Below are 26,795 nucleotides of genomic sequence, written 5' to 3'. Positions count from 1 at the left end.
CGCTTTGTGCAAATTAACTGATAATATACACCTTTGTTGGCGAGAACAAACATTCCTGGCCACTGGCTACCTGTCATTTCTAATCTATTACTCGCATGCTGTTTAGCAGTTAATAAAGATGTGTTATCATTTTTCCCGACTGTCACAGCTTTATCCACTCCTGCTCTCATTATGTTTGTACATCGATAGACAAAACTGTGGCCAACGTGTCCGTGTTTGAGTACTAGCCTGCTAATAACACGCGTACTCAAACGCAAGGTATGTTAGTGCACAAAGCACATGCGAGACAACATTTGCATAGCAAAGTGGTGATTTCATAGTGTGTAAATGAGCACAAAGCCGTTTGTTTTACATGGGACAGCCACACCCCTTTGTAGCTCTGATTTGGGGACACAAGTCAAAGAAATATCTTTTAATGTGTCATTCGGTAGACTATCATAGTTGACACCGTACAGATTTCAGGTCTGCATGGCTTTGGCAGTCATGTCTGCGGCTGTGCCTCAAAACATACTTGAGCGGCATTTTTGGGCACTGTGTGCGATTATGTAATCTTCAAATGCTGTCTAAATAGGCAGCATGTTTGGTATTGAGACGCCGCCTGTGTCTGGCAGGCGTTGCGCTGTGCGTGCGTGCGTGTGGAGCGCGGTTATGTAACAGGTTAAGTCACACACACACACACACACACACACAGAAGGAGAGGAATATGAAGGGATATTTTCACGTCTTTACTACTCTTGTAAACAAATGGGGTTTTATGTCATGACTACTGCGGTTGTAGGGCGTTATTCTCCCTGTGTGTTGATACGGTTGTACCGTTTTCTCTTCGCGGACACGCTGTCTAGTTGCTCTGTTACGTAACCAGAGGACGGAGGCAGGTATGTTTCTGGATCCGGCCGAGGAAGGAGTCTCATTTTGGCCTCGGAAAAAGGGTCTGACAGTCCTAACCCGCTAACCTATATTCTCAAATTCTCCTGTTTGGTTCACATAACTTTCCCTGAGGATTGGCTAAAAGATTCGCCCGGGATTAAAGAGTAATTTAACGGTGCGCAACACTCAAACGTGTACACATCTGTTTCACTGGCTGAGGTTTACATCATAGCAATTAGGAATGATTTAGGATTCATTTATTTAAAAAATGCCCATGAATGGATGGTCAAAGAATTTCTTCAGATGCTGTCATCACTATGGCTCTAGTAAATTGTTCACTGGCGTTGAGTTAAATATTTCTGATTTTATGTAATGTGTTATTATGAAACATCATGAAGACCAATAAAGTCAGCATGGAATTAACATTCACCCTATATATTACCCTATGAACTTGTGAATGATTCATCCAAGACTGTTTCATCAGTAAGTTATTTTTCAAGCTGACATTCATATTTGACTCCATCTAATCAACAAACAATGATCGAAACAAATCCCCACCCTACATTTTTTTCTGATGTACATCACAGTATGGAAGAAAGGATTATTTGTTACTTCAATTACATCGCAAATTTATGTCTCACACCTTGGCACAAACAATGGAAATTCTGTCATTATATAATCACCCTGTATGACTTGCATTCATCAAAATATAGTTGTGTGTGTGTGTTTGTCATTCTTGGGTGAACTATCTCTTTAAGGAGTCTTCGTCTTCAGCCTTAGCAGCAGTTTCCTCTCAGCAGTCTCTCTAAAAGCTCCATATTTTACACAAGTCCAGGGACTACCTACTCAATCTGATGTTAGTTACATAACTCTGTGTTTCCGTGAATTCTTCACTCCAGTGGAGGTGGTGGGCCTAAGGGTGGACAAGTGGCTAAACACTAGCACTCAGCCAAAAATGTGCAAGACCATTGCTGAGCATCTTGTGTCTACTTGAGGCTCTTGTGCAGTGGGCCGCAACATTGTGCCTCACTCACAGCTCAGATGCAAAAAATAAATAAGGAAAGAGCTTTGTTACATATGTCCAAGCAGACAAAATAGTGAACGATACATTGTCTAATAACCATGTCCACTTGAATTAGAAGTGGTCATTCTGAGTAATATAAAGGTGTGTTCATACCATTCCGGACTTTAGATTTCAACTTGTAGAAAGGGTTCACATACTTGTAGAACTCGTATTTACAACTTCAGAATTTATGAAAGCTCTGATCTGTATTGACTGCTGCAACATCATGCAGAAATATTTAAAATAACAGTGGCTTCAGCAGTAAAATGTAGTAAAGCAGTTGTTTTGTAATATTTCTATTAAATATTTCCTGCAGTATTGTTGAATATTGGTAGTGTCTTAATGTGTGAATAGTATGAAAATAAAGGCAAGACATACAATACAGTTTAATGTAAATGGCACAGTTGAATAATTAATATTCCGATAAACAAATTATGCTTTTTGTTTTTTTTTCCAAAAAGGTGTTTGCATAATGGCTGTTTATGTGGTTATGTTGATTAACCAAATAACACATAATAATTTTTCCATTAATAGTGTTGCTATAGAAACTCATAATTATGAGTCTGAGTGCATAAGCTCTGAGTAGGACGTCCCGGGTTATCATCTAATAATTATGATAATTACGACATTACAGAAACAGTAAGCAATATTTCCAGCAGTTTTGTGCACATGAATATAGCGGCCACCTTGCTCTTTAGCTATTGATCATGGGCAACTTTCCATTGAAGAGTTGGCATCTGGTGACTGCTATTAAAAGGCTTGCATTTTTAAATTGTTGTTTTAAATAAATGTTTGGTGAGAGGAGGTGTTTACATCAAACAGAGGGTTATGTAGGATCACTCACTCTGGGCTAATTGACTTTTGTTACCAGGCCTCACGGTAACCTGAGAATTGCTGTGGATTTAGACTGTTCAAAAGTACAGAACATTTGAAGTGATTGTAAATGCGGTTGTTGAGGAGCTGTTGATGTGAAGGTAAGCTCTCGAGTAGATACGAATCATTAACTGCTGCTTTTAGGTAGAGGACAAATGCGTTGTCCATCTGGTGGAATATTTGATTACATGATGCACTCTGATGTTTGGAATCTCACTTTACACTCATTTACAAAAGTGAGTAGTTCCATGAAATTGTCCATTTGTCATGTAAAGCTCCATTTCTGTCCAAGGTGTTGTATTTAGTTTGAAATACCAAATACACAATTAAAGATTTGCTGTCTTTACCCCTTTACAGCAAAGTGAAATATCTCCATATATGAGCTGAAAATGACTCTCCTTGTAAACCACTTATACTAAGTCAGAGGGGAACACGTAGTTAAGATGACATTTGCAGGAATGGTGTTTATTTATTTTTTTTGCCTGTTTTTTTTAACTTTCTTGCTCAGTGAGATTCCAGAAGAAAGGGGGTGAGCGTTCTGGCTGAGTTTATCTGAATACCCTGCACTGTACTCTGTGTACTCCCCACCCGGGCTGTAACCGTGGTTCTAGTCTTGCCACATGGCCTCATGTTTCCCCTGCAGCATGTACCATAAGCTACTAGATTGTTTACATTCAGAGCAACTCCACCTCACAGGTTCCTCATGAATCATTCTGGTATATTGTGTAATAGAATCAATGATTAGTAAGTCAAAAAGTTGACGTTGTGCTCTGCAGAAGTGGACCTAAATGGCTAGTGAGGCTGACTAGCTCTGGGGTCCTGATTTCTAAAGACCATGTGAAGTCGCTAACACACCATTTTTCAAGTTCAATGTCCACCGACATTAATCTACTCTCCGGTCTGATTTGTTTGTCGGACAAAATGGCAGATTTGGCGTTATGATTGGTCAGGTCGCCTGTCAGTCAAACTCCTGGTGAAGGGTCAATTAATTGAAATAATTTTATTTTACTGACAGCCCTAGTTATTAACAGAATAAATAAAAATTTAAAATTGAATTCATTCCAATTCAATTAAATGTTTCTACATCTACCATTAATAGTGTGTACAAAAAAGTTGATACATGGAAAATACTGAACATTTAAAATCAAATATTTTTCAGATGATATTTTAGTCATTTTTCTTAGTACAATCATGACAACATAAGCCAGTTATCTAATTATGTGGAAAAACATGTTTATAATAGCAAATTTTTTCTTAATTTTTCTTACAGTATCAATTGCTCTTCTTTGTACATAAAATAAAAAAATGAGCTGTGTTGATATTTTAGTAAGTCCCTCATAAAGGCTAATTCTAGTGAATGAACATCACACAGTTATTGAACTGAACTGGAGCTGAATAATGACACTATTGTCTTGCTGCAGCTGCTTTACAGCAGAATTTTAGACTTGCTCATTAAAATTTGCATCAATGATTCTGTTGCTTTCCTGTTTAATACTGTGAAGCTGCTTTGAAACAACCTCTGTTTTATAAAGCGCTATAAAAATAAAGATGTCTTCAAATTGTTCTAGCATTTTCAGATGGTTCCCTCATTTTACTACAAAGGGGAAAAAGTTCAACGTGCAATAGGTGCTGCCTTCCAACTAAATAAAAGAGACAATCACCAGTTGGTAAAGTCATCGCATTACTCCAGCTGCCGTTAGAAACTCCAGTTCCCATAGAAACAGCCAGTGTCCTGAGATGCGCATTGGGACTGTACTTGCTCATTGGCTGAACCAACTTTTAATGCTGTTTGAGCATAGAAACAACATTTATGGAAAAGTTCATGTCAGATTTTGCTGCTGATTTCAAATATGTTATTTAAATGTGGGTTAGCCAAACAGTTTTTGCGATTTCGGTGTTTACCCATTCAAGCAGACAGGAGGTGGTCTTGGATGCCCGAAATGGCTGTCTAGAAGCATTGCAAATATGGCCAAGAACCAACTTAATTATACAGGGACTTATTAGTCAACTTGTTGATCAGCCAACCCACAGACTAGTCAAAAATATGTTGTTTTGCACATATTGTAGTTTTTCCTATAACTCGAGAGAGTTCTGGCCAGTCAGCTTTGAAAATATGCAGTTTTTTCTCTGCAGGAATGTTTCTTTGAGTGACTATTTCATCATCGCTGATGTTCACAACCTTCTTGCGACTGAAGCTTTATTGCTTGAGTTTAGTTGAAGCTTTTTAATTTGATAAATTGTCAGTGCACGCACTGACCTTCCAAGAGAAGATGTTATGTGTTGAATCCTATTTTCCAGCGAGCTGCGTTCCAGTCTAAACAGTGCGATAATCTCTGAATCATTTGTCAGAGTGTCATGTCAGGCAGGCTGGACAAAACATCTTCCTTTCTCTTGTGCAGCTGGAGGAACACACACACAAACACACACACACACACACACACACACATTCCTGGATGGATGGATGATTCGTGGCATTGGCAGAAAGTTACACTTTTGTTGAATGATGTCAGAGCAGCTGGCAGACAAACCATAATCTCAAACAGCACATTGTTAATTCAGCACAGAGAAGTGAGTGAATTAAACATTCAGGATGCGTCCCGTTTTCCTTTAATGTGGCCTGTGATACCTGCACAAGGGCAGCACTTAATGGGTTTTACAGACGTTTTTGTCCAAAGTGACAAACATTACATACAATTTATTCCTGGGAATTGAACCCATGACCTTGGTGTTGCTAGCGCCAAGCTCTGCTGTTTGAGGTAGAGGCCCGCTCACACCAAGGACGATAACGATAAAGATATAGTTCTAAAAATCATTCTCAATATTAAAGAATAGCAGAGGCCACACCACAACTATAACAATAAAGTAGGGCCCTATGAAATCCGTCTTATTTTTCCCAAATTCTATTTTATTTTTTTCTATATTCGGTTTTAATTTTTCTGGATTCCGTTTTTTTTTTTTTTTTTTGGGTCAAATTAAGTGTTATTAATCAAAAAGCATGTCTAATTAAAATCATGAATCTTATACAATTAACATTAATTGATTAAAAGTGTAACAAAAATGACATGTTTAGGGCCGTATGAAATGTTTTGATTTTAATTAATGAAGATTAAACATAAATTTTTGGCAAATAAAGGGGATTTACTATTAAAATTAAAGTATTTTGTGATTTATTTATTTTAAAAAAGTTTTATAATTTTTTTAACAGTAGTAGTAGTAATAGTAGTAGTATTTGCATTCTACTAAACAATAGTAATATAGCCTATTTCTTTAATAAGTTAAACCAAACTTTTATTTTGACGGGTTGCCGTGAATACCTTTTTAAAGTTTTTTGTGTGTATATGATATGAGCTAGTTTTACTCAAATGCTCGTGAAGTGACTCTCAGAGCGTGTCAAGGTGTTTATAGGTGTTGTTCTTGGTGTGAACGGGCCTTTAGTCTGTGTTCAGAATACAATACTAGTTTTTAGTGCTTGAGTTCAGAATAATGTGCAGTATACTATATAGTAGGCCTGCTCGAATGGTAGACCACAGCCCAAATCCAGCCCATTTCACAATTTCAGTTTTAAAGTTAGACGATCCATCATTTTGATGGATGTACATTTTCACCAGAGAAGTCATTGTTCTGTAAAATATAGTAACACTTGATCTTTTTAAGGTGACTTCTGTTTTTGTTTCAGGTTTAGCCGTATTTTATCCAAATGTTATAGGAGGTAGAAATATTTCTCATGACAAAAACATTAAAAGCTGATGTTTCATATAGTGAATAAACTAAACCGTATTAAAACATTGTTAACTATAGATAGCATATTCAGTTTCACATGATCTAAAGGTATTAGTATATGAAATGTAGTTATCATTTGACAATTAATTTGAAAATTTGTGCATGCAGGCCTACTAAATATTATTAATGAATAATTTAGTAAGCATAAATTCTGTCAGGGATAATTTACACACACAATCGGCTGTTAGCAGTGATAATCTGATCTTTTTGAGTAATTACACATGCAGTCTTATTCAAGTGAACGTGTTTTGTTTTTTTCAGCATACAGAATCGGCCATTTGGCCATTAAGTTTGGCCTCTGCCACGTAAGAGTAAATATCTCATTCATTAAGCTACTGGATTGAGGCCAGGCTATTTGTCTTCAGTGACAGATCTCCCACTGGTAAAGGAAGGTGGTTCAGCTGCCCTGACACAGCACATCTGCGAATAAGCTGGTATGCGACGTGCCATAGCAGAGGTACAGTACATTGAGAGAACAACTGTTATTTCATAAAGCTGGGATTTTTTTTCTTCTTCTGATCAGTGTTGTAATTTACTGTTATCAGTTGTTAAAGGACTTTGTAATTAGAGCTTTTCAAACGGGCCGTCTTATCTTGATTAATTAAGTGGCCAGTGTCAGGCAGGAAATATTTAATGAACCAGTAGTCACTTTATAAATCTCTTAGCTTTATAGAGTAGCAGAACTGAAGTTATTTACACCATCCTCTGGGTTGTTACCACAGACCTTCTAGTTGAAGTTATACTGTAACCACACTGACCACAGAGAAGTACCAGTTCAGCTTTTGATAAATGTTCAGTATGTTCTGTTCTCGTGTTCTTGTTTTGTCATTGCCCAAAAAAAGATACAGTTTACTGAACACACTCTATAGGCTATATTGTCACACTATAAAGTGATCACAGTAGGAACCTGTAAATAAATAGAATATTATAATGCACAATTTAGATGAATTTTTAATGGGTGACTATAAAAATGTTTTGACCTGGACCAGACAGTTATTAAAAAAAATGTCTTGAAAATACAATTCAATTTTTTGATTAAATTCAACCTCTATAATATAGTTTACACTTCTTTTGTTGTATCTTAATGATATTTTATATTTAGAGAGAGATTTTTTTTTTTCATATTCTAATAAGTAACTACATGATTGAAATCAACATACAAAAGCACTTCTAGAAAAGTGTTCAAAAATGTGGATTTTGTACACTAAAAAGCAATCAGTTGACTTTTACTTAAAAAAAAATTGAGGAAACCTGTTGCCTTGAAAATATGAAGTAAAGGAAATTCATGCATAAAAGAAAAAAGTTAAGTGAACTTGACAATTCTGAGTTACATTAACAAATAAAAGAAACTGTGTTGTGGTCACTTTATTTTAAGTTGGACTAATTACTTAAAATTGTGAATCTTCTTAACTTAAATCTAACAAGTTAATCTGAGTTCTGTCTACTTAAAGGAAACCCGTTGCCTTGAGAAAATTAAGTAACCACAACTTATTGTATTTGTGTAATTACAATTCACTTGAGACTGATTTGTTGTAATCTTATTTTACTGATTTCTTTCACATTGAAGGCTACTAATACAATTCTCAAAAATGCAAAATTGTTCAAAACAGACTGCACACAAACATTTCCATGATGAATTGTCAAAAGCAAGTCAACTCACCCTTATTTATACATAGCACTTCATACACTACAGATGGTGTCAAAGCAGCTCTACGTTGTTAAACAGGAAAATATTGTCAATAATGTAAACAAAATTCAGTTATGCAGTAAAGCAGCTCTAAAAATAGGACAAAAGTAAACAATCAATAGTTCAGTTAAAGTCATTTAGTTCATCGTTGATTCAGTGATGTCATCATCATCCAGCTCAGTTCAGTTCCCTTTAAATAGGCTGCGTCCGAAATCGCATACTTCCCTACTATATAGTATGTGAAAAACAGTATGCGAGGCGAGTAGTATGTCCGAATTCATAGTATTCGAAAAACAGTAGGCGAGAATTATCCGGATGACCTACTACTTCTGCCCGAATTCTGTAGTAGGCATACGATGGACATTTTACTATCCCATGAGGCCACTGGAGAGGAGGCGTCATATTCGAAAAATGGCAGAAAGCGGCGACGCGGCTGTTTTCAAGTGCAAGTACCTCAAGGGAAAAGCGTTGTTCATTGTGGTTAAATTGCACTTGTTTAAAATAATCAAAGTAAACGGCTGACTTATTAAAGTTTAAACGTTGTAAATCGATGAGATGACTTCATGAACATGGCGGATGTAGTACGTCCGAATTCCATTCATACTACCCTCATTCATACTATATAGAACGTACTTTTTTTAACGGTCGAGAAGTACGTTTGAATTCAAATGTAGTACCTACACTAGTATGCGATTTCGGACGCAGCCATAGTGTCTCTGTAATCAAGTCATTAATATTCCCAAAAATTAAGTGTCCCCAAATAAACAAGCCAAAGGTGACCGAAATGGAGAAAAAACCTTGGTAGAAAGCAGGCTCAGTAGGGGAGCCAGACGAACCAAGGTGGTGTTTGTCATCGTGGTCTTTGCTGAGGTTTTGTGCCAATGGCCGTATAGTTGATGAGGCCTTCACTGGGGATCTGTCTTTGGGGCTCATCTAGTTGACATGGTCTCCGCTGACATTCAGGGCTATAGAGTTGTCTCCACCATCTGGTCTGGATCCGGGTGACTGCAGTGAACATCTGAACCGGGTGACTGCGGTGAACATCTGATCTGGATACAGACTGGATCCGTGTGACTGCGGTGAACATCTGATCTGGATACAGACTGGATCCGTGTGACTGCGGTGAACATCTGATCTGGATACAGACTGGATCCGGGTGACTGCGGTGAACATCTGATCTGGATAAAGACTGGATCCGGGTGGCTGCGGTGAACATCTGATCTGGATACAGACTGGATCCGGGTGGCTGCGGTGAACATCTGATCTGGATACAGACTGGATCCGGGTGGCTGCGGTGAACATCTAATCTGGATACAGACTGGATCCGGGTGACTGCGGTGAACATCTGATCTGGATACAGACTGGATCCGGGTGGCTGCGGTGAACATCTGATCTGGATACAGACTGGATCCGGGTGACTGCGGTGAACATCTGATCTGGATACAGACTGGATCCGGGTGACTGCGGTGAACATCTGATCTGGATACAGACTGGATCCGGGTGACTGCGGTGAACATCTGATCTGGATACAGACTGGATCCGGGTGACTGCGGTGAACATCTGATCTGGATACAGACTGGATCCGGGTGACTGCGGTGAACATCTGATCTGGATACAGTCTGAATCCGAATGACTGCAGTGAACATCTGATCTGGATACAGACTGGATCCGAGTGACTGCAGTGAACATCTGATCCGGGTGACTGCGGTGAACATCTGATCTGGATACAGTCTGGATCCGAGTGACTGCAGTGAACATCTGATCCGGGTGACTGCGGTGAACATCTGATCTGGATACAGACTGGATCCGGGTGGCTGCGGTGAACATCTGATCTGGATACAGACTGGATCCGAGTGGCTGCAATGAACATCTGATCCGGGTGACTGCGGTGAACATCTGATCTGGATACAGACTGGATCCGAGTGACTGCAGTGAACATCTGATCCGGGTGACTGCGGTGAACATCTGATCTGGATACAGACTGGATCCGGGTGACTGCGGTGAACATCTGATCTGGATACAGACTGGATCCGGGTGGCTACGGTGAACATCTGATCTGGATACAGACTGGATCCGGGTGGCTACGGTGAACATCTGATCTGGATACAGACTGGATCCGGGTGGCTACGGTGAAAATCTGATCTGGATACAGACTGGATCCGGGTGGCTACGGTGAACATCTGATCTGGATACAGACTGGATCCGGGTGACTGCGGTGAACATCTGATCTGGATACAGACTGGATCCGGGTGGCTACGGTGAACATCTGATCTGGATACAGACTGGATCCGGGTGGCTACGGTGAACATCTGATCTGGATACAGACTGGATCCGGGTGGCTACGGTGACCTCAGAATAAGAATGAATGGGGGGTTAAGTTTTTAAATGAGTCTCTTCTGCTCAACAAATATTTACATATTTTTAAATATATATTTATATTTAATGCTCATTTTGGCTTCTGACAGACTGATATTTAGTCTTTACTGAATCGTTTCAGTGTGCTTTTTAAATTATTTTTAAATTGTAAATGAGATCCACGACAAAGCCTTACTACAAGAACAAGCACTTCACACCAGATAAAGTTTAGGAAATGTTAAATATATTATTGTAAAGTTAGGCGTTTTAGTGACCAATTTAAACAACTGAAAGGGAAAAAATACCTCAGACTGTATCTTGAACCACCTCCCGCGCAAATACACCAACAACAGGGATAACGTTAGCCTGTAAAATAACAAATAGGGGAATTTGAAAACTTATTAACACAGAACAATATAAATTTAGTGTGAAATTTAACATTACATGGACAAAACGACGAATAAAAGTACATTTCTAAAGCTTACCTTTGGCTTGGCACCCGTCAGATGACCGTTACTGTGAGTCCCATCCTCTGTAGGTTTAATAAAGTGTCCTCAACAGAATAAAGTCAGTTACATACAGAATATCGCAGTGGTATCAGTGGCGGTTCTAGACCATTTCAACTGGGGGGGCCAGGCTGGGGCCAGGTGTACTGTTAGAGGGGCCAGTTACATTTAGACCTTATTGTTGTCATATCATTTTCTGCACTGCAGGCATTAACAGGCAAAATACCATGGATATAATCCATGGATATAATCATTCAACAATGAATTTGCATTTGCATTTTATTTTTTACATTCGCATTACATTCAGTATTAGTCACAGTAACTGTAATTGCATTTCCATTATATATTTACATTTGCATTACATATTCAGTATGTCACAGTAACTTGCATTTTAATTATTTTTACATTTGCATTACATATTCAATATCACTGATGATATCACTATCAATACCACCGTGGTATTATCTTCAGTCTTTAGCAATATACATAATTAATATCTTCAGTCTTTAGCAATATACATAATTAATATCTTCAGTCTTTAGCAATATACAGAATTAATATCTTCAGTCTTTAGTAAAATACAGAATTAATATCTTCAGTCTTCGCGGTTGCTTGCATCATGTTTAAGTTAAGTTAGGTCCCTTCAGAATGAGGCATGTTAATTTCGCGGCTAACTTAAAAGAGTTTATTTTGCTTCAATTACCACCTGACAACACTTTAAACATTGCCATTACAGTGTTTTGCTTACATATTTATAGACTGTGGAAGTAAATAACTTACCGCCGTTTGACAATATAAAAAAAGCAAGCAAATGCTCGCGCTCGCGCTGGCACGCGTCTACTCTGTCGGAAGCGCCGGCAACCCGCCAAAATAAAAGCCTGCTGATTTTAAGTTTGAAATGATGAAAATTCATATTAAAAAAGTAAATATTAGCATTTTATTTTTAAGTTTACTATGTAATAATTGTATTTGTATTTAATACTCACTTTTTATTTTACGATATTTAAAATTATGTATTATAGTATTATCACACTTTATTATTTTGTTTAAGAAAATAGTGCAATATTATTTCTATTTATTTTATAGTTTAAGTTAGGTTAAAAATAACTAAAAAATACAGCTAACTAAAACAATAAAACACAATAAAAACATCATTGTTTACATAATGTATGTGTACTGTATAAATGTATTATGTACACATAAATCCACACAAATACATTATATATTTTGAAAATATTTACATGTAGCTATATACATTTATATATTTATATTCTTATTTGTTATAAATATATTTAATATATAAACATATTTTTGTTAAATATTTACATGCAAATGTTTGTATTTTTATATACAAAGTAAATACACACAGTATACGCACATATTATGTAAAAACTTTTATTTTGAATGCAATTAATCGCTGTTAATCGTTTGACAGCACTTATTTATTTATTTAACTTTTTTATTTAATGGGCCACACTATGCGCAGTGTGAGGACCAAACCAAATCTCCATGTTCTCTTATGAGAACCAGGCTGAAAAACGAATGTGCACCTCTGTCTATAACATTTCATGCACAAAGGAGCCATATTTGCGACCTTTTCATTGAACACAAAGAAATTAAGTTTATTGAACTTAATTGCAATGCTTTAAGTAACAGAAAGTAATAAAATCAAACTGAGTAATGTCAACAGAGCAGAAACAAATAAGATGAACGTAATTTTACTAAAGTTAACAGTGCATTGTCGTTTACAGTGGATGGATTTTTTTTTAATATTTTTTTAAATAAAGTCTTACCAGATAAATTCTAATTTGATTAAAAACACAGTCAAAACAGTAATATTGTGAAATATTATTACAAATTAAAATTGATTTCTATTCAAATACTTATTTAAATGTAATTTATTCCTGTGATTTCAAAGCTGAATTTTCAGCAGCCTTCAGTGTCACATTATCCTTTAGAAATCATTCTAATATGGCGATTTGGTGATCAAGAAACAAAGCTGTGCTCCTTAATATTTCTCTTTAATAGTCTTTGCTGTCACTTTATCAATTTAATGCATCCTTGCTGAATAAAAGTGTATCCTCCATTTTTTATTTTTCTCTCTAATTCTATCTGCTCTTATGCTGCCCCTTAGGTAAAGATGCGAATGAAAATAGTGGTATGTCTGTGTACATTACACAAGGAAAATTTTAGGCGTGACGCTGGCCACATCCAAACAGGGCAAACCAGTTGTCCCGACCTCGTTTCATCAGGTGTCTTTGGCATTGTCAGGCTTTTCATTCGCCTTTGTTATTAAACGAAAAGTGAGAGCGCACCATGAGATAACATCTGCAAGAAAATGCCTTTCCCCTTTGCCAATGCAGTAGTGTTGTGGATTAGATGAAAGGCAGAGGGGTTTGTGCTGATGAGCAATCTTTGATGAATTCGAGATTGTGAGAGTGAGCTGCGCCGTAAGAAGCAGGCAGACATGACTGCGGCCCGGGGAAATCTGCATCCAGAGTAAGACCGATGTGGAATTTTAAAGCGGAGATGACGTCAATAAAGTCATTAAATTTTTCCATTAAACTCATCCTCCATCCTGTTAAACACAGCAGCGGTAGGACTGAATCCACCAGCTGTGTCTCAGGTTCGCTGCACTTATAAACGCAAATGCTTCCACCTTCAGCGACTAGTTTGTCAAATAAACATCTTCCATGTGCGATTCAGCAGAACAGCTCTTAAAGATGCTTCATCGTCATGTCTGTCACTGTTAGGTGTCTGCTTGAATTGTAATGTTATGGCTGGCTGTAAATGTCTGTGTGTGAATTGGTGACTCGGATGCATTAGCTGCTCTCAGTCACACCACTTCCCCGATTATTTACCTGCTATAAGTGTTTCACGGTGTGGGTGCTATTAATAATATGCGTCAGTACACATCAATGTTTAAGCAAACTAGCAAACGTCAGGACTTAAAATGGTTTCTGACAGTTACCTTTTCCAAGATTAAATGTTTAATTTGGTCCAGACTATCAAGTGAAAACATGAGCGCCGGTCATTCGGAGAGGAGATGCTAGTGGATTTGTTGTTAGTGGAAACCTGGCAGTGGCTGAAATGAGTAATTTGACAGATGCAGCATCTGGATGGGAGGGAGGAGAGAGCCGAGCCGTGGGTTTATGTAAGATGAAGCTAATCCTTAGTGATTGGGATTATATAAAGTCTACATTCAAAGTGTATTTTACTATCTCTCTCTCTCTCTCTCTCTCTCTCTCTCATAGTTGCTTCTGCTATTTTCGCCTCTCCTTCTGTGCTCTCATTTTTTGCCTGTATATAAAAAATACTTATCGTCAGGAGACGTTTTCAATAAAAAAAACACTACAGCAGATTTGACCCACAAATGCTGATGTTTTCCCTTTTATTTGCCTGTTTATTTGTAATGATGCTCAAGTAGGTTCAATAGTTAGTGGATTTGAGGATTTTGATTACATGCATTATTTTTCTGTGCCATGAGAGGTCGGTAGTCTTCATAAAGCCGACATCATGACCTTTTTCTCATGCTGTGAAATACGATCAAATCTTTTAGTGCCCTTGAGAGTGACATCTCGTGGGTGATTCATAAAAGGAGCATATTACATAAGAATTTATTCTGGCGTCTACTATGCATCTGTACATTAGCAGATGGTTTTATGAACAGATTATTGACAGAACAGCATTTGCTCCTAGTTCTAACATCTACAAAGGTGGGGGCCAAAAGTCTGAGACCATGCTGAAAATATGGGATTCAAAATTAATTTAAATCTGGAAATGAACAGGATGTTTGAGGATTTGTAAACATTTACATTACGAAACATTATGACGTAAAATGAAGAATACTTTTTTCTTAATCTGCGCCTTTTGTAAATCAGTAATTAGGCAAAGCTGTTTTGGATCATTCTCAAGTCATGCTGGAGAACATGATCATTTTTTACACTATTTTTGATTTAAAAACCTGTGGAGTTAGGCTTGAGTGCTGCTGTCATTTAAAGCAAAAAAAGGAACAAAGTAAAAGCTAAGGGTTAACTTTTAGAAAATGTAGATTAAAAAATAATTTTAATTAATTTAAATTTAAATAAATTTGATACATTTTTAGTTAAGATAATTTAGTTTTTCAGTGTTGTAGCAGTCATTAATCCAGTGTTCAGTGTCACATTATCCTTCAGACAAACATTTCTTATTATTATCAATATCGAAAACAGTTGCTTAATATTTGTGTGGAAACAATGGAAAAATACAAATAGAAGCATTTTCACAAGAGGTATTAGACTTTTGAACCCCACTTTATCTTCTGATGTTTTTCGACAAAAATGCTACTAAAAAAACACTGGAAAATATTTTCCAGTTGTCTGGCTGTTGTGCATGGTTAAACCTTTAAATTCACATATCCCAGAGTCCCTGGAAACCAGATTTTATTAATCCCTTTGGAGGTTTAAGCTCTGTTATCCTGCTGCTAACCCACACTCTCCGTGATCTCTTTATGTGATCTCTCGCTCTCTCCCTCCCTTTGGTGCATAACCGCTATTTTCCTCTCCGCAGTAGGAGCCGATAGCCCCCTCATTACGCCCGGCAGAGGCACATCAACATGCTTTGTACTCGCAGAGATTAACATGCAGAGCTGGTCATAAGCAATGAACTGAGTTGGTGTTGGCAGTCCACTTCATGACCACTCGTTCCCCTCCCTTTATCTTCCTTCTTGTCTTCTCCTCCCCTCTCGAACCTCCTCAGTGTGTGTTTGTTGTTCTGTGTAACCCAGTACTGCTCTACTAACCCAATTTGGCATAATCTCAGTGCAGTGCTGTAATGCACAGTGGGAGTGTTTGTGTAAGTGCTGTCTGGATCTCTGTGGGTGTGTGTCCGTGTGTGTGTGTGCTCATGTGTGCCTATTACGTAAATGCGATCATCACCTCTTGTAAGCTTGTCAGCCAGAAATAGACTGATGGAAAAATACAAAAGAAAGAGTGGTGTGAAGCATGGACTGGAGAGTTGATTAAAAATGATGTGAAACTCTACCTGCCATTTAACTGACTGATGCTTGCCATTCTCCATTTCCTCTGGACCATCATGTTATGGCTTTAATTCAGCACTGATTGTCTGTAGCTCAAATAAAGCAAATGTCAATATAAAGAAGACCACAACATCTGCTAAATGGGATTGTACGACAGTAGGGCTGCAGCTAACGATTATTTTTATTGTCGACTAATCTATTGATTTATTTTTCAATTCATCTATTTATTATTTTCTTATAAGTTGATGAATTCTATATTCAATAAATAATAACAATAACTTCTGCTATTACATTTACATTTATGCATTTAGCAGACGCTTTTATCCAAAGCGACTTATATTGCATTGAAGATACAGTTTTACATTTTATCAGCTCTTGCTTTCCCTGGGAATCGAACCCATGATCTTGGCGTTTCTAGCGCCATGCTCTACCATTTGAGCTATAGGAAAGCCACTATTAATCTTATTTTATTCAAATGTTTTCTCATAATTCATACTTTACAAAAAATAAATAATAACAACAAAGAAAGAAAGGAGAGAAAAAATAACAATACATAAAGATAATAACAAGAAAAGAGAGACAAATAAATAAAAAGAAAAATGAAAGAAAATAACAAATAATTAAGAAAAAAGAAAGAGAGAATTACAGGGCAGTGATGCAATCAATAGAAATGCACATTATGGCTGCATTCACAGTTACTGTTTGGGACTGACAGCAGTTGCTTACAGGTGATAGACTTGAGTGTGACCAAACAATAAAGAATCAAAACATTTTCAAACAATATCTAGGGCATGTTGTATTCCAGATTCAAATGTAAAAAAAGTTTGAAAATATTAAGTCTAAATATTTAAGTAGGCTACTTGCAGCTGTGATTAACACCACTGCGAATACAAAACTCTGAATGGCTATTTAAACCATTTAAATACATTTTAGAAAGCAGTGCAGCAGCTTTATTTATGGGGTTTCCAGTGCTGCATTTCTGCTGTTTAGCTCCATCTGCTGTCAGAGTGTGAATGTGATTTCATCCAGAGTGTCTTTCACGCGTTCAGCCATGCGCTTCTCATCTGTGCTTGTTTTCATCAGAATGCGCATGCGTCTTTTACTGCACAAGTATTGCAGTTTAAAAAAAGAAGTGATTTTAAGCCATTTAAATACATTCAGCAGCGACTCGTTTTACTATATGCGTGCAGTCTGAGAGACTGTAGTCTCGCTTAGCCAGACCTTCAGCAACATGGCAGCTTTCATTGGTCGAGGCCCACCCATTTGACCGACATGTCAAACAACTAATCACAGTTTGTCTCGTTCAGCGGCACGTTTCGGGGTGTCTAAATGTCGCCACAATTAAAGACCGGTGTGTAAAACTGTATTTGTATTTTAAAGAACTTTAAAGAGTTCACATACTTTTGAAAATCCAGCGTTTAGTTAATCCTGAGAAGCGCTTGTCATCACAGTTCTCGTCTAAAGAACGCGACACATGTCTCCTGGAAATCCTGTATAATTCAACAAATCAGAGGACGACTTCAAAACTCCAAGTGTTTCCACTTTTGTGTGAAACCAAAAAAGTTAAATATGCATCAGACATTTAGCCAACGGTCCGCGTGCACGTGAAGACGGTGTTCATAGAGCAGGAGTATTGGACGTTGGAGTTATTTTTGCTGCCTTATAGGCCTTGAATGGTTAAATGGACACAATTGTATGTGTCAGAATGCCTGTCTGTGCAAGTGTCCTTGTAAACAGTAATTTAGGTCTTAAGTAAAAGCAAACAGCTGAGAAAGAACACATGTTGTAGTATATTGCATCCGGGCAGCTCTTAAATTGACAGCAGTCTAATATTCCTGCTGTCTGTCAAACAACAAAAGAGAGAAAATCTCACTGCTTTTGACTAAATCACTTTTGTAACTTTAATAAGAATATATATTTAAGTTACATAGAATATGTAGTGTTTTCAAATTTGATTACTTTATACAATGTATGTAGCGTTTCTTATTTATTTGTTTTACTGTAGTTTTTTTTTGTCCTAATGCTTGTAATTAGTTTACTTGTCTTCAGTGAGCTTGAGGGTTTCTTTCCTTTTTTTTTTTTTTTTTTTTTTTTTTTTTAATTTAGGCTAGTATAATTTTTTTGTAATCTTGACACTGGTGACAAGAATTATACATTTTCCAATGTATCAAAAATTTTGCTGTCATAAATGCTTTATTTTAAGCAAAAATAACTATATTGTGATATAGATCGTTACCGTGAAACTTACCTATCACTTACATATCATGATATAGCTAAGAATTTGGTCATATCGCCCACCCCTAGACTAACTTAAAAAAAACGTTAGAAGTTTTCGAATCAGCTCACATGGTGTTAGTTGTTGCATACTAATAATGGGAGGATCATTTTACTGACTGTCTAGCTCTATTGTTTCACCAAAATGAACTAACCTTTATTCAGATCCTTAAACTCATTAGTTCAAATGTTATAATTTCAATAGCAAAAAATTCCATGTACATGTTCACATACTCAATCTTTCATTTATATTCCAAAATAGGAAATCTTTAGAATGCAGCCAAAGATAAATCGAAAAGTCTCATATCCCAAGTCTTTTGTTTATTTGTCTCAGAAGTAGTGAATGAATTGTTCTTGAAAGCCCATTATTGCGTATAGAAAACTCAGACTATGCACCGTAATGAGATGATGTCTGATGAACAATCATCTTTTAAATTATTAATAGTACAACCCGAATTCTGGAAATGTTGGGACTTTTTTTTAAATTTGAATAAAATGAAAACCAAAAGACTTTCAAATCCCATGAGACAATATTTTATTCACAATAGAACATAGAGAACATAAATGTTTAAACGGAGAAATTTTATACTTATCCACTGAATGCTCATTTCAAATGTGATGCCAAATTTGAAATCAGCTCATTTTGTGCATAAAATTGTAAGATTTCTCCGTTTAAACATTTATGTTCTCTATGTTCTATTGTGAATAAAATATTGTCTCATGGGATTTGAAAGTCTTTTAGTTTTCATTTTATTCAAATTTAAAAAACGTCCCAACATCTCTAGAATTGGAGTTGTAATTAATGCAATTTTTGATCGCATTTGTGACCAGTTTAATCACAGTCTGAGGCCCTATAAATTGGTAAGTGTTCATTGTGTAGTACAAATACACACAGGACTTTTCTTATTTTAATATAAATAATAATTTAATAATGAATTCAACTAATAAATAATAGCTAAGTAAATCATTCTTCCGCCAAGTAATAAAGTATGAGCTTAGCCGTTGTTTACAGTTGCCAAACAAAGTAGAAAACTTGGCACATTAACACAGAATGTGCAGCAGTTACAGGTTTATCTGCATTTAACAACGGCTTCCAACGCAGCTCATCCAATCAAAATCCAGAGTCTGAACTATCCGTTTTATAACATTTGCTTTTTTTAATATTTCATTTTTGCTTGACGTTAATGAATTCCGGGGTTATCAGCATGTTTGAGCCCCAGGGAGTGTGTACAGCCAGTGCTAGAGCCTGTCATGAATATCAGTGAGATCTTCAAACCGAGGAGAATACCTGTCATCAGTGTAACTGACAGTCGCAGATGCTAACATAGTTAAGAGTTTAAAGAGGACTGAAAGAGTCAAACAGAGTGCAAGAGAGAGAGAGAGAAGAGTGGAGTTGTAACAACATTATGGCCTGCATTCCAGCTTCATCTCATAGTCTAGAAACCATGGTCCTGTAAGCATGTGTGTCCGTCTGAACCCTTTGACCCCTGGAATACCCAGAGTGTTGGTCTGAATCTTTTTTTGTTGTTGTTGTTGAGATTATCCTGCAAAAACATAAAGAATTAAATTATAAAAGTGACAAGTTTTCCTTACCTATTTTTCTTCATTTTTACTGCTTCATTTTGTTTCCCGTAATAGCATAATTTAGACATGCTTATTGTAATGTGGTGTTTTGAAGAGTCAGTAAAAAAACAACTCTCATAAAAACTATGTCTAATAATTATTAATAATTAGACAAATGAAGAGTTCATATTCAAAAATGGATAACTCAGTTTTGAACAATTTTCAAAAATCATGTTTTTTCATTCTGCATTCCAATTAAGCTCAATCGAACTGCAGTTGGGTTATTTTGATTAGGTTAAAAACAATAAAAACATGATAACATAATAAATTAAAAAAAACATGATTTTTTTAAAATCTAAAAAAAAAATGTATTTATCTGTTTTTGCAACTAGTTTTGGATTAAGTGTAGAATGATGTTCTTTTAAACTTTCAGCTCATCAGAGTCCTGAAAACAATGTATTGTGATTTTCACAAAAATATTAAGCCACACAAGTAATAATAGCAAGTAAAGTTTCTTGAGGACCATGTGACCTTGAAGACTGGATTAATGGCTTCTAAAATTCAGTCTTGTCATAAGAATAAATTACATTCTAAAATATATTAGAAATATATATTTTTAAAAGTTTAGCAATATTACAGCTTTTCCTATATTTTATTCAAATAAATGCAGCCTTGATGAGCATAATAACATCTTTCAGAAACATTAACAAATCTTACCAAGCTCAACGGTAGTGTGTATTCATTTATACACATATTTTGTCAGTTCATTTATTTATTGGTAAGCAGCTTAGGTTGTAGAGATGTATAATTTTGGCATATGGAGAAGGTTTTGGGATGTGTGTTATTTGTTCAGGGAATGAATTTTTGTGGAACATGTTTTTGATTTGAAGATCCTTCTTATCGTGGATTTTGTGCTTTGAGTGCTGTAAATACTTCAGTCATATCAAACAAAAGATTTTGCATCATCAGGACTTCTTCATAAATAAACAAAGGCTGTTGTCGTAAAATCTTTGCATTTCTGATAGGGACATCAGTTCTTAAACATGGTGAGAATACTACCGCAACCTGATTAAACATTAAGCCTGAACAATGAATAAAACATATCAGATTTCTAAGTGCTTCCAAGTTAAAACCTCAAATATTTATGTACTCACATCCCTAACTAACCCCCGGTCAGCTCAACTGAAAGATTATATCTATTTCAAAGGAAAGTGTAACTCGAACCATAAGTCATAAGCTCTTCAATTGGTTAACAGAGTCGCTGTGTCAAACTCTCATTAGGTTTCTGACACCAAATGACTTTGACAACTTATGACCTCTCATATGAGCAGGGCCTCAAAACTATCTGGTGAATGGGAGTGAACTCAACCAACCTTGCATGAACCCATTCAACTCTGCATTACTCAAAATCACATAAGTACACTGTTTGGCTTTGATAACATCAGTGAATTAAGTAATCAGACCCCCAGGATTTGAACTGAAGAGGCCATCTGTTTGTTTCGCTACAACATAACACAATCATCATTGGCGGTAACACTTATTAATTGTTAAATGTAAAATTGAAAATATATTAACTTTGTTAAACAAGGTTTATTTGGCACATTATTGGATGATGTCGATCCTCTCTGCGTCCGGTTTAAACAGGATTGAGAAAATCAGCAAATGAGTAGTTTTACCTCAATCCTGAGGCAGTTTCTGTGTCATTCAGCTCTGACTAATCTCTCGAAAAGATTGAAAGCACACATGTTCTCCCCTAAAAGCCATCTTAAAAAATTTAATAACCCAGTGAGTCGTGTTGTCTCAGTCTGTTTATTGTGTAGGTGTTGCATTTTATTATGATTAATTATGCAGTGGGTGTGTATATGTATGTATGTATGTACACATTTATGTATATATACACGTATGTGTGCGAATAGATAGATGATTTAGATGATTGATTTGAATCTTTTATTTTTTAACCCAACAATCTGGATGGCATATAATCTCCCTGCAAGTACATTTTACTGGGTACAAGCCGTCTGTCTGACCTTTGCTTTCTGTAATGTTACATTGTTATTGTGGTCTAATCCTCTCAACTCTCAGCCATTTTTTCCGTGCACATCCACATGCTCTCTGTTCTTCAGCGCATGGAAGGAGAATTACAGGGAAATTTCATGTGAACAGACAGAAACAAAGAGACACGGGGGGAGGCTGTTTGAGACTGAGACCGAGGAGTTAAACCAATTAGAAATGGGTGGAAAGAACAACGACAGAAGATTCGCTGTCATTTCACTGCTGAGCATCATCAGATCTGAAGCCGCTTCTTACATAGCTTTGCTAAGATGGGAACGAGACAAAGCTGGATCTTTTTTTTATGCCTCTCCTGTTTTTTTTTCATAAATAGATGGATAAATAAAGGTTTGCAGTCAGATCCTTTCTTTTCATCGTTCAGATTTTCAGCTGGAGAGGAATAATGAATGTGCCTCCTCAAAAGCCTAAAGGCAGAACGTTTGTCCAGCTGAATATAAGATATGAAAAAGAGCTAGGAAAAGAGAAAGCTCTTCTCATCAGTTTAATGAATATGCTGGTTCAAGCAATTATAAGCTCCTTCTTAAGATCCTTCAGTCATTTAACAAGTACAATACACCGATTTCAGTATAGCTGCTTGAGATTTTCAACAATATTATCACATCCATGATGAAATGAATTCTTCAGTCTAACATCTGAAAGTTCCCGTCATTTGCTACCTAACGCTGCCTTCACTCCATGTCGTAATTACCGTAATTCCAAGATGACAACACGTGAAATTTTACTCCTAGCTTTTCATGTTGTCGGACTCGGTAGCACATAATGGCGCTTTTCCATTGCATTGTACGGCTCGGCTCGGCTTGGCACGGCTCAGTACTGCACGGCACGGTTCAGGTCGGTTTGCGTTTCCACTGCAGTTTAGTACCACTTTAGAGTGGGCGGGAATAGTTACGCGTCTTTATAGTTGCGCCGCCTCTACTGCGGTGACTCCTGAAAAACCTTTTAATTCCACGTCGCTCCAAGCTCTCGCTGGATCCGCTCCTTGGCTATCAATGAGAGGATCGTCTATACTTCCTCAACAGACAACGAAACAGCCATTTTTTGATTGTTTAAAAAAGCTGCTCTCACTCAAAACAGTTGCATTTGATCTTTTGCTGGCTGTGCTGATTTAAATCTAGCGGGTCTGTTGTGTCTCGTGCTGCAAGTTCAGTGACGCAGGCAGTGACAATTCTCTCCGGCCAATCAGTGAGCAGCAGAGTTTACACGTCATGTTTTGGTAACAGTACGGCTCGCTTGGAACCTCGGCCGAGGTGGTACTAAAAAAAGTACCAGGAACCATGTACTGTACCCAGTGGAAACCCCCCCCCAAAAGTGAACCATACTGAACCATACCGTGCTGTACCATGCAGTGGTAAAGTGCCATAAGTAGCGCCAAAATGATCCTGGCTGCGGTCACGTGGCACATCGGTCACTGGTCCAAGTCGTAACTCTCAAAACATTCCAAGTTAACAAGTTGTAATGGACTCTATGCACGGCCCACCGCCTATGCATTTCCGCTAAAATCTCAGTTGTACGCGAGCTTGTAAGTAGATGCCTCATTAGCGACTGTTTCTTTGGGCCGCTATATGTAAGCCGTACGCCATATTGCAGTGGTAAACTGGACGTCATTCACCATAGTAATCACTGAATATTCGAAAGATGCTACAATCATGCGCAGAAAGGCTCAACAGCTCTGTGCGGACCTACAGTTATGGTGAATGATGTCAAAAATACTGTTCCAAGATGGCGGCAGCATCTACATGCCTGGGGTGGTCAAATAGGGCATCTATATATGTCTATGGTGGTAATAGCATGGTTTTGTCAAATTTTCGATTAACTAGCGATTACAAATAATTATTTTATATTATATATTTTATTAGCAGAAATAACATAACATTTTAGCATATTATATTAAAATTAGTGGTGTCAAAATTAGCGCGTTAACGCATGCTATTAATTATTTTCAGATTAACGCGTTAAAAATATTTAATGCAATTAACGCAGGGGCGGGGCTAGGGTTGGCCACCCCATTCGCAACTGCTGCCTCTGTCTCTTTTTTTCTTGCAAAGGATTGCGTTTATTTAGATGCAGAATGTCTTTATGATCACATCAAATGGGAGAAGTTTCAGACACGTGCTCTATACGTCGCCTCCACACCAGACGCGAGTCAAACAAGCGCGTAAAAGATACTGTGCTCATAGCGTGCACTCTTCAAATACACGCACATAGGTGCCGGTGCGCGCTGTAGCCGATATCATTTCATATCATACAGCGAAAGAAACTACGTGCATGCAATGTCGTAGTTATGCCGTCAGTTAAGGCATGAAGTTACCAAAAAGGCGATTAAAGCTGCCTTAAACTGTGTGCATGCATGCAATAGCCTATGTTATATATGCGTCACATTTAAGTACATGTCCCTGAAATGGTTTTAAAAACTGTCCTGAGGCACCCCAGCACTGTCTCCCTCATCTAAAATACCCAATTCAACTCATCCGCTCATTAGTTGAGACTTTCAGACCTGAAGTGAGTCAGAAAATGTAAAGAGATTTGTGAGAAAATAAGATGCATGTCAGATCCCCATCACCTTCAGCAGCAGCAGCTTTTAAAGCAATAGCAGGCAAATAAGTTAATAACCAGCTGCTGTGATGTCTATTAATCCAAGAACAAAAGAAAAGAGAGGAAATCAATAACTTTTATAGTTTTAAGGGGTTCATCTATATTTAATTTAGAATTTAGTGTTTGGTAAGTATTCATTTTCTGTATATTTCTGCTGAAGGGCACAGCTAGCTAAATATGTCATTTATTATAATGGGTTCACGTGAAGATTGTTTTAAGTTCACTTAAATTAGACGTTAAGTCTAATAAATGTTAAAATTGATAGCTCTCAATTATACTGTAATGCTGAATGGCTACAGTCAATGGTTAAATATTCAGGGGGCAAAAAAATTTTTTTATAGAGACATCAGTAGTATTGATATCAGTGATGCTGGCCTTCAATCATGAAAAAGATACCATTAAAGAAATATTAAAAATTTATGTTTGTTTATTTATGTCTTTGTTGTTTGTACATTGTACATTTGAAGATTGTTTATTTAAAAACTTGAATGTTAGGTGGGGTTAAGCGTGATTAATCACGATTAATTTGAGAAAAATGTGTGATTTAATTAGTTAATTTTTTTAATCGATTGACAGCACTAATTAAAATATAACATTTTATTAATGAGTTCAAGAAGCTTCAAGTGCCTTCGGGCTAAAAAGGGAGCACGTGAGGGCTTTGGCATTGATAGTGTTGCCATAGAGTAGAATGTCAAGTGTTGACATCTCGGAATTACGAAGTGGCGTGAATGCAGCATTATTATGCCTTTCATGCGAAATGTTCAATTAGTTATTGGTTGTGTCTCATTGCGTGCTGCGAGTTGGACATGAACTCTTTTTATTACTGAGTCTAATTTACAAGCAGATGGAAATTCATTTGGCACAAATTACTGGTTAATGCTTTGTTGATTGGCAGTTGCCATTTACCACTTGTATCTTGTTTCGCCAGTATCGCTAGTCATGACAGATTGTATTTCTCTCAGATGGACACTATACATCACAATAGAGCTGGCTGTAGTACAATAGCCCTGATTAAAGGGAGTGGATGGATTAATGGTGATTGACTGCACTGGCCTGAGTTGCCCTGAATGTAAAAGCATAAGCCAGGGCCTGTGATGTCTTGGGATTACAGGGTGCCTTCAGTTCACTTCTGTGCGATTTAAAAAAAAAAATAATAAAATAAAATAAAAAACATGAATGTGTACATTATTCACTATATACATAGTATTTATCTATTATTTTCATGTTTAGCAATATGTTGGCATACAACAAACACATATGGGTATTATTTTTTTAATTATTATTTTGCTTTCTAAGGCTAAATGATTTTTGGTATTTTAATTATTTTCCATGATGCACAGGCATTAAAAGTCAGACAAGGTTGGATTTTATAGTGTTAAAAGGGTGAAAAAGCTACAACAGAAACCATTTTTCCAACGCCAAATAAAATTTAAACAGAAAATACAAAAAGAATCGTAGCCGCAATTAATTGCAAGATATGATACTTTCAAAATTCTGTGTATTTAATATAAATATATTATATATTTTATCAGAACACAGAATTTTGAAAACATCATTTGTATTAGCCTATATCAATTTTATATCCTAATTTAAGCATGAACTCTCTTTCCAAATGTTTTAAAGCAAAATGTTTTTTAAGAGTCTAGTATGAACTCTATCGCAAGCCCTGTTAAATATTTATTTTATTGCTTCTCTTTTTCAGATGTGTCCTCAGCAAAGAAAACACACACATGTAAGTACAGTCTTCATGTAAAAGTACAGACCTGTGGCCACTCAAATACTCCATTTGAACACATAAGACCAAACGATCAGGGAGGCTGTTACAAAAATTATTAAAGAGAGGAGACGACACCGAACTTTTTGAACATTCAAGCAACTGAGAATGTTAATACCCACATTGATATCCACGTAAAGTAGTGTTTACCAGTTGTATGTATGTGTGTGTGTATATATGTATGTATGTATGTGTGTATATATATATATATATATATATACACACACACATATTAGGGGTGTAACGATATCACAAACCGAACCGAAAGATCGCGATACACCACCCACGATACGAATCGTGGTACTCTCATGCCCCCTGCTTTGCCCCCTGCTTCCCATTGTTGAGGTTAATTTTTATTCATTTTAGCTGACGCT

At 36.8% G+C, this 26,795-nt stretch overlaps 1 protein-coding gene across 1 annotated transcript in view; it reads left to right on the top strand.

The window, feature by feature from the left end:
* The window catches only part of LOC306883858 (nuclear receptor ROR-alpha B-like), a 45,516-nt gene that overhangs the window by 527 nt on the left and 18,194 nt on the right, over positions 1–26,795 (top strand). The window contains exon 2 of the mRNA XM_079439346.1: positions 26,350–26,379. Coding sequence (XP_079295472.1) covers positions 26,350–26,379 — 30 coding nt within the window. The remainder of the gene's footprint in view (positions 1–26,349; positions 26,380–26,795) is intronic.

This window comes from Barbus barbus, assembly GCF_936440315.1.
Source record: "Barbus barbus genome assembly, chromosome: 2".
In the NCBI taxonomy this organism is placed as follows: domain Eukaryota; kingdom Metazoa; phylum Chordata; class Actinopteri; order Cypriniformes; family Cyprinidae; genus Barbus; species Barbus barbus.
The sequence above is the reverse complement of the archived record's forward strand: the minus strand, read 5'-3'. Positions and strand labels throughout refer to the sequence as shown.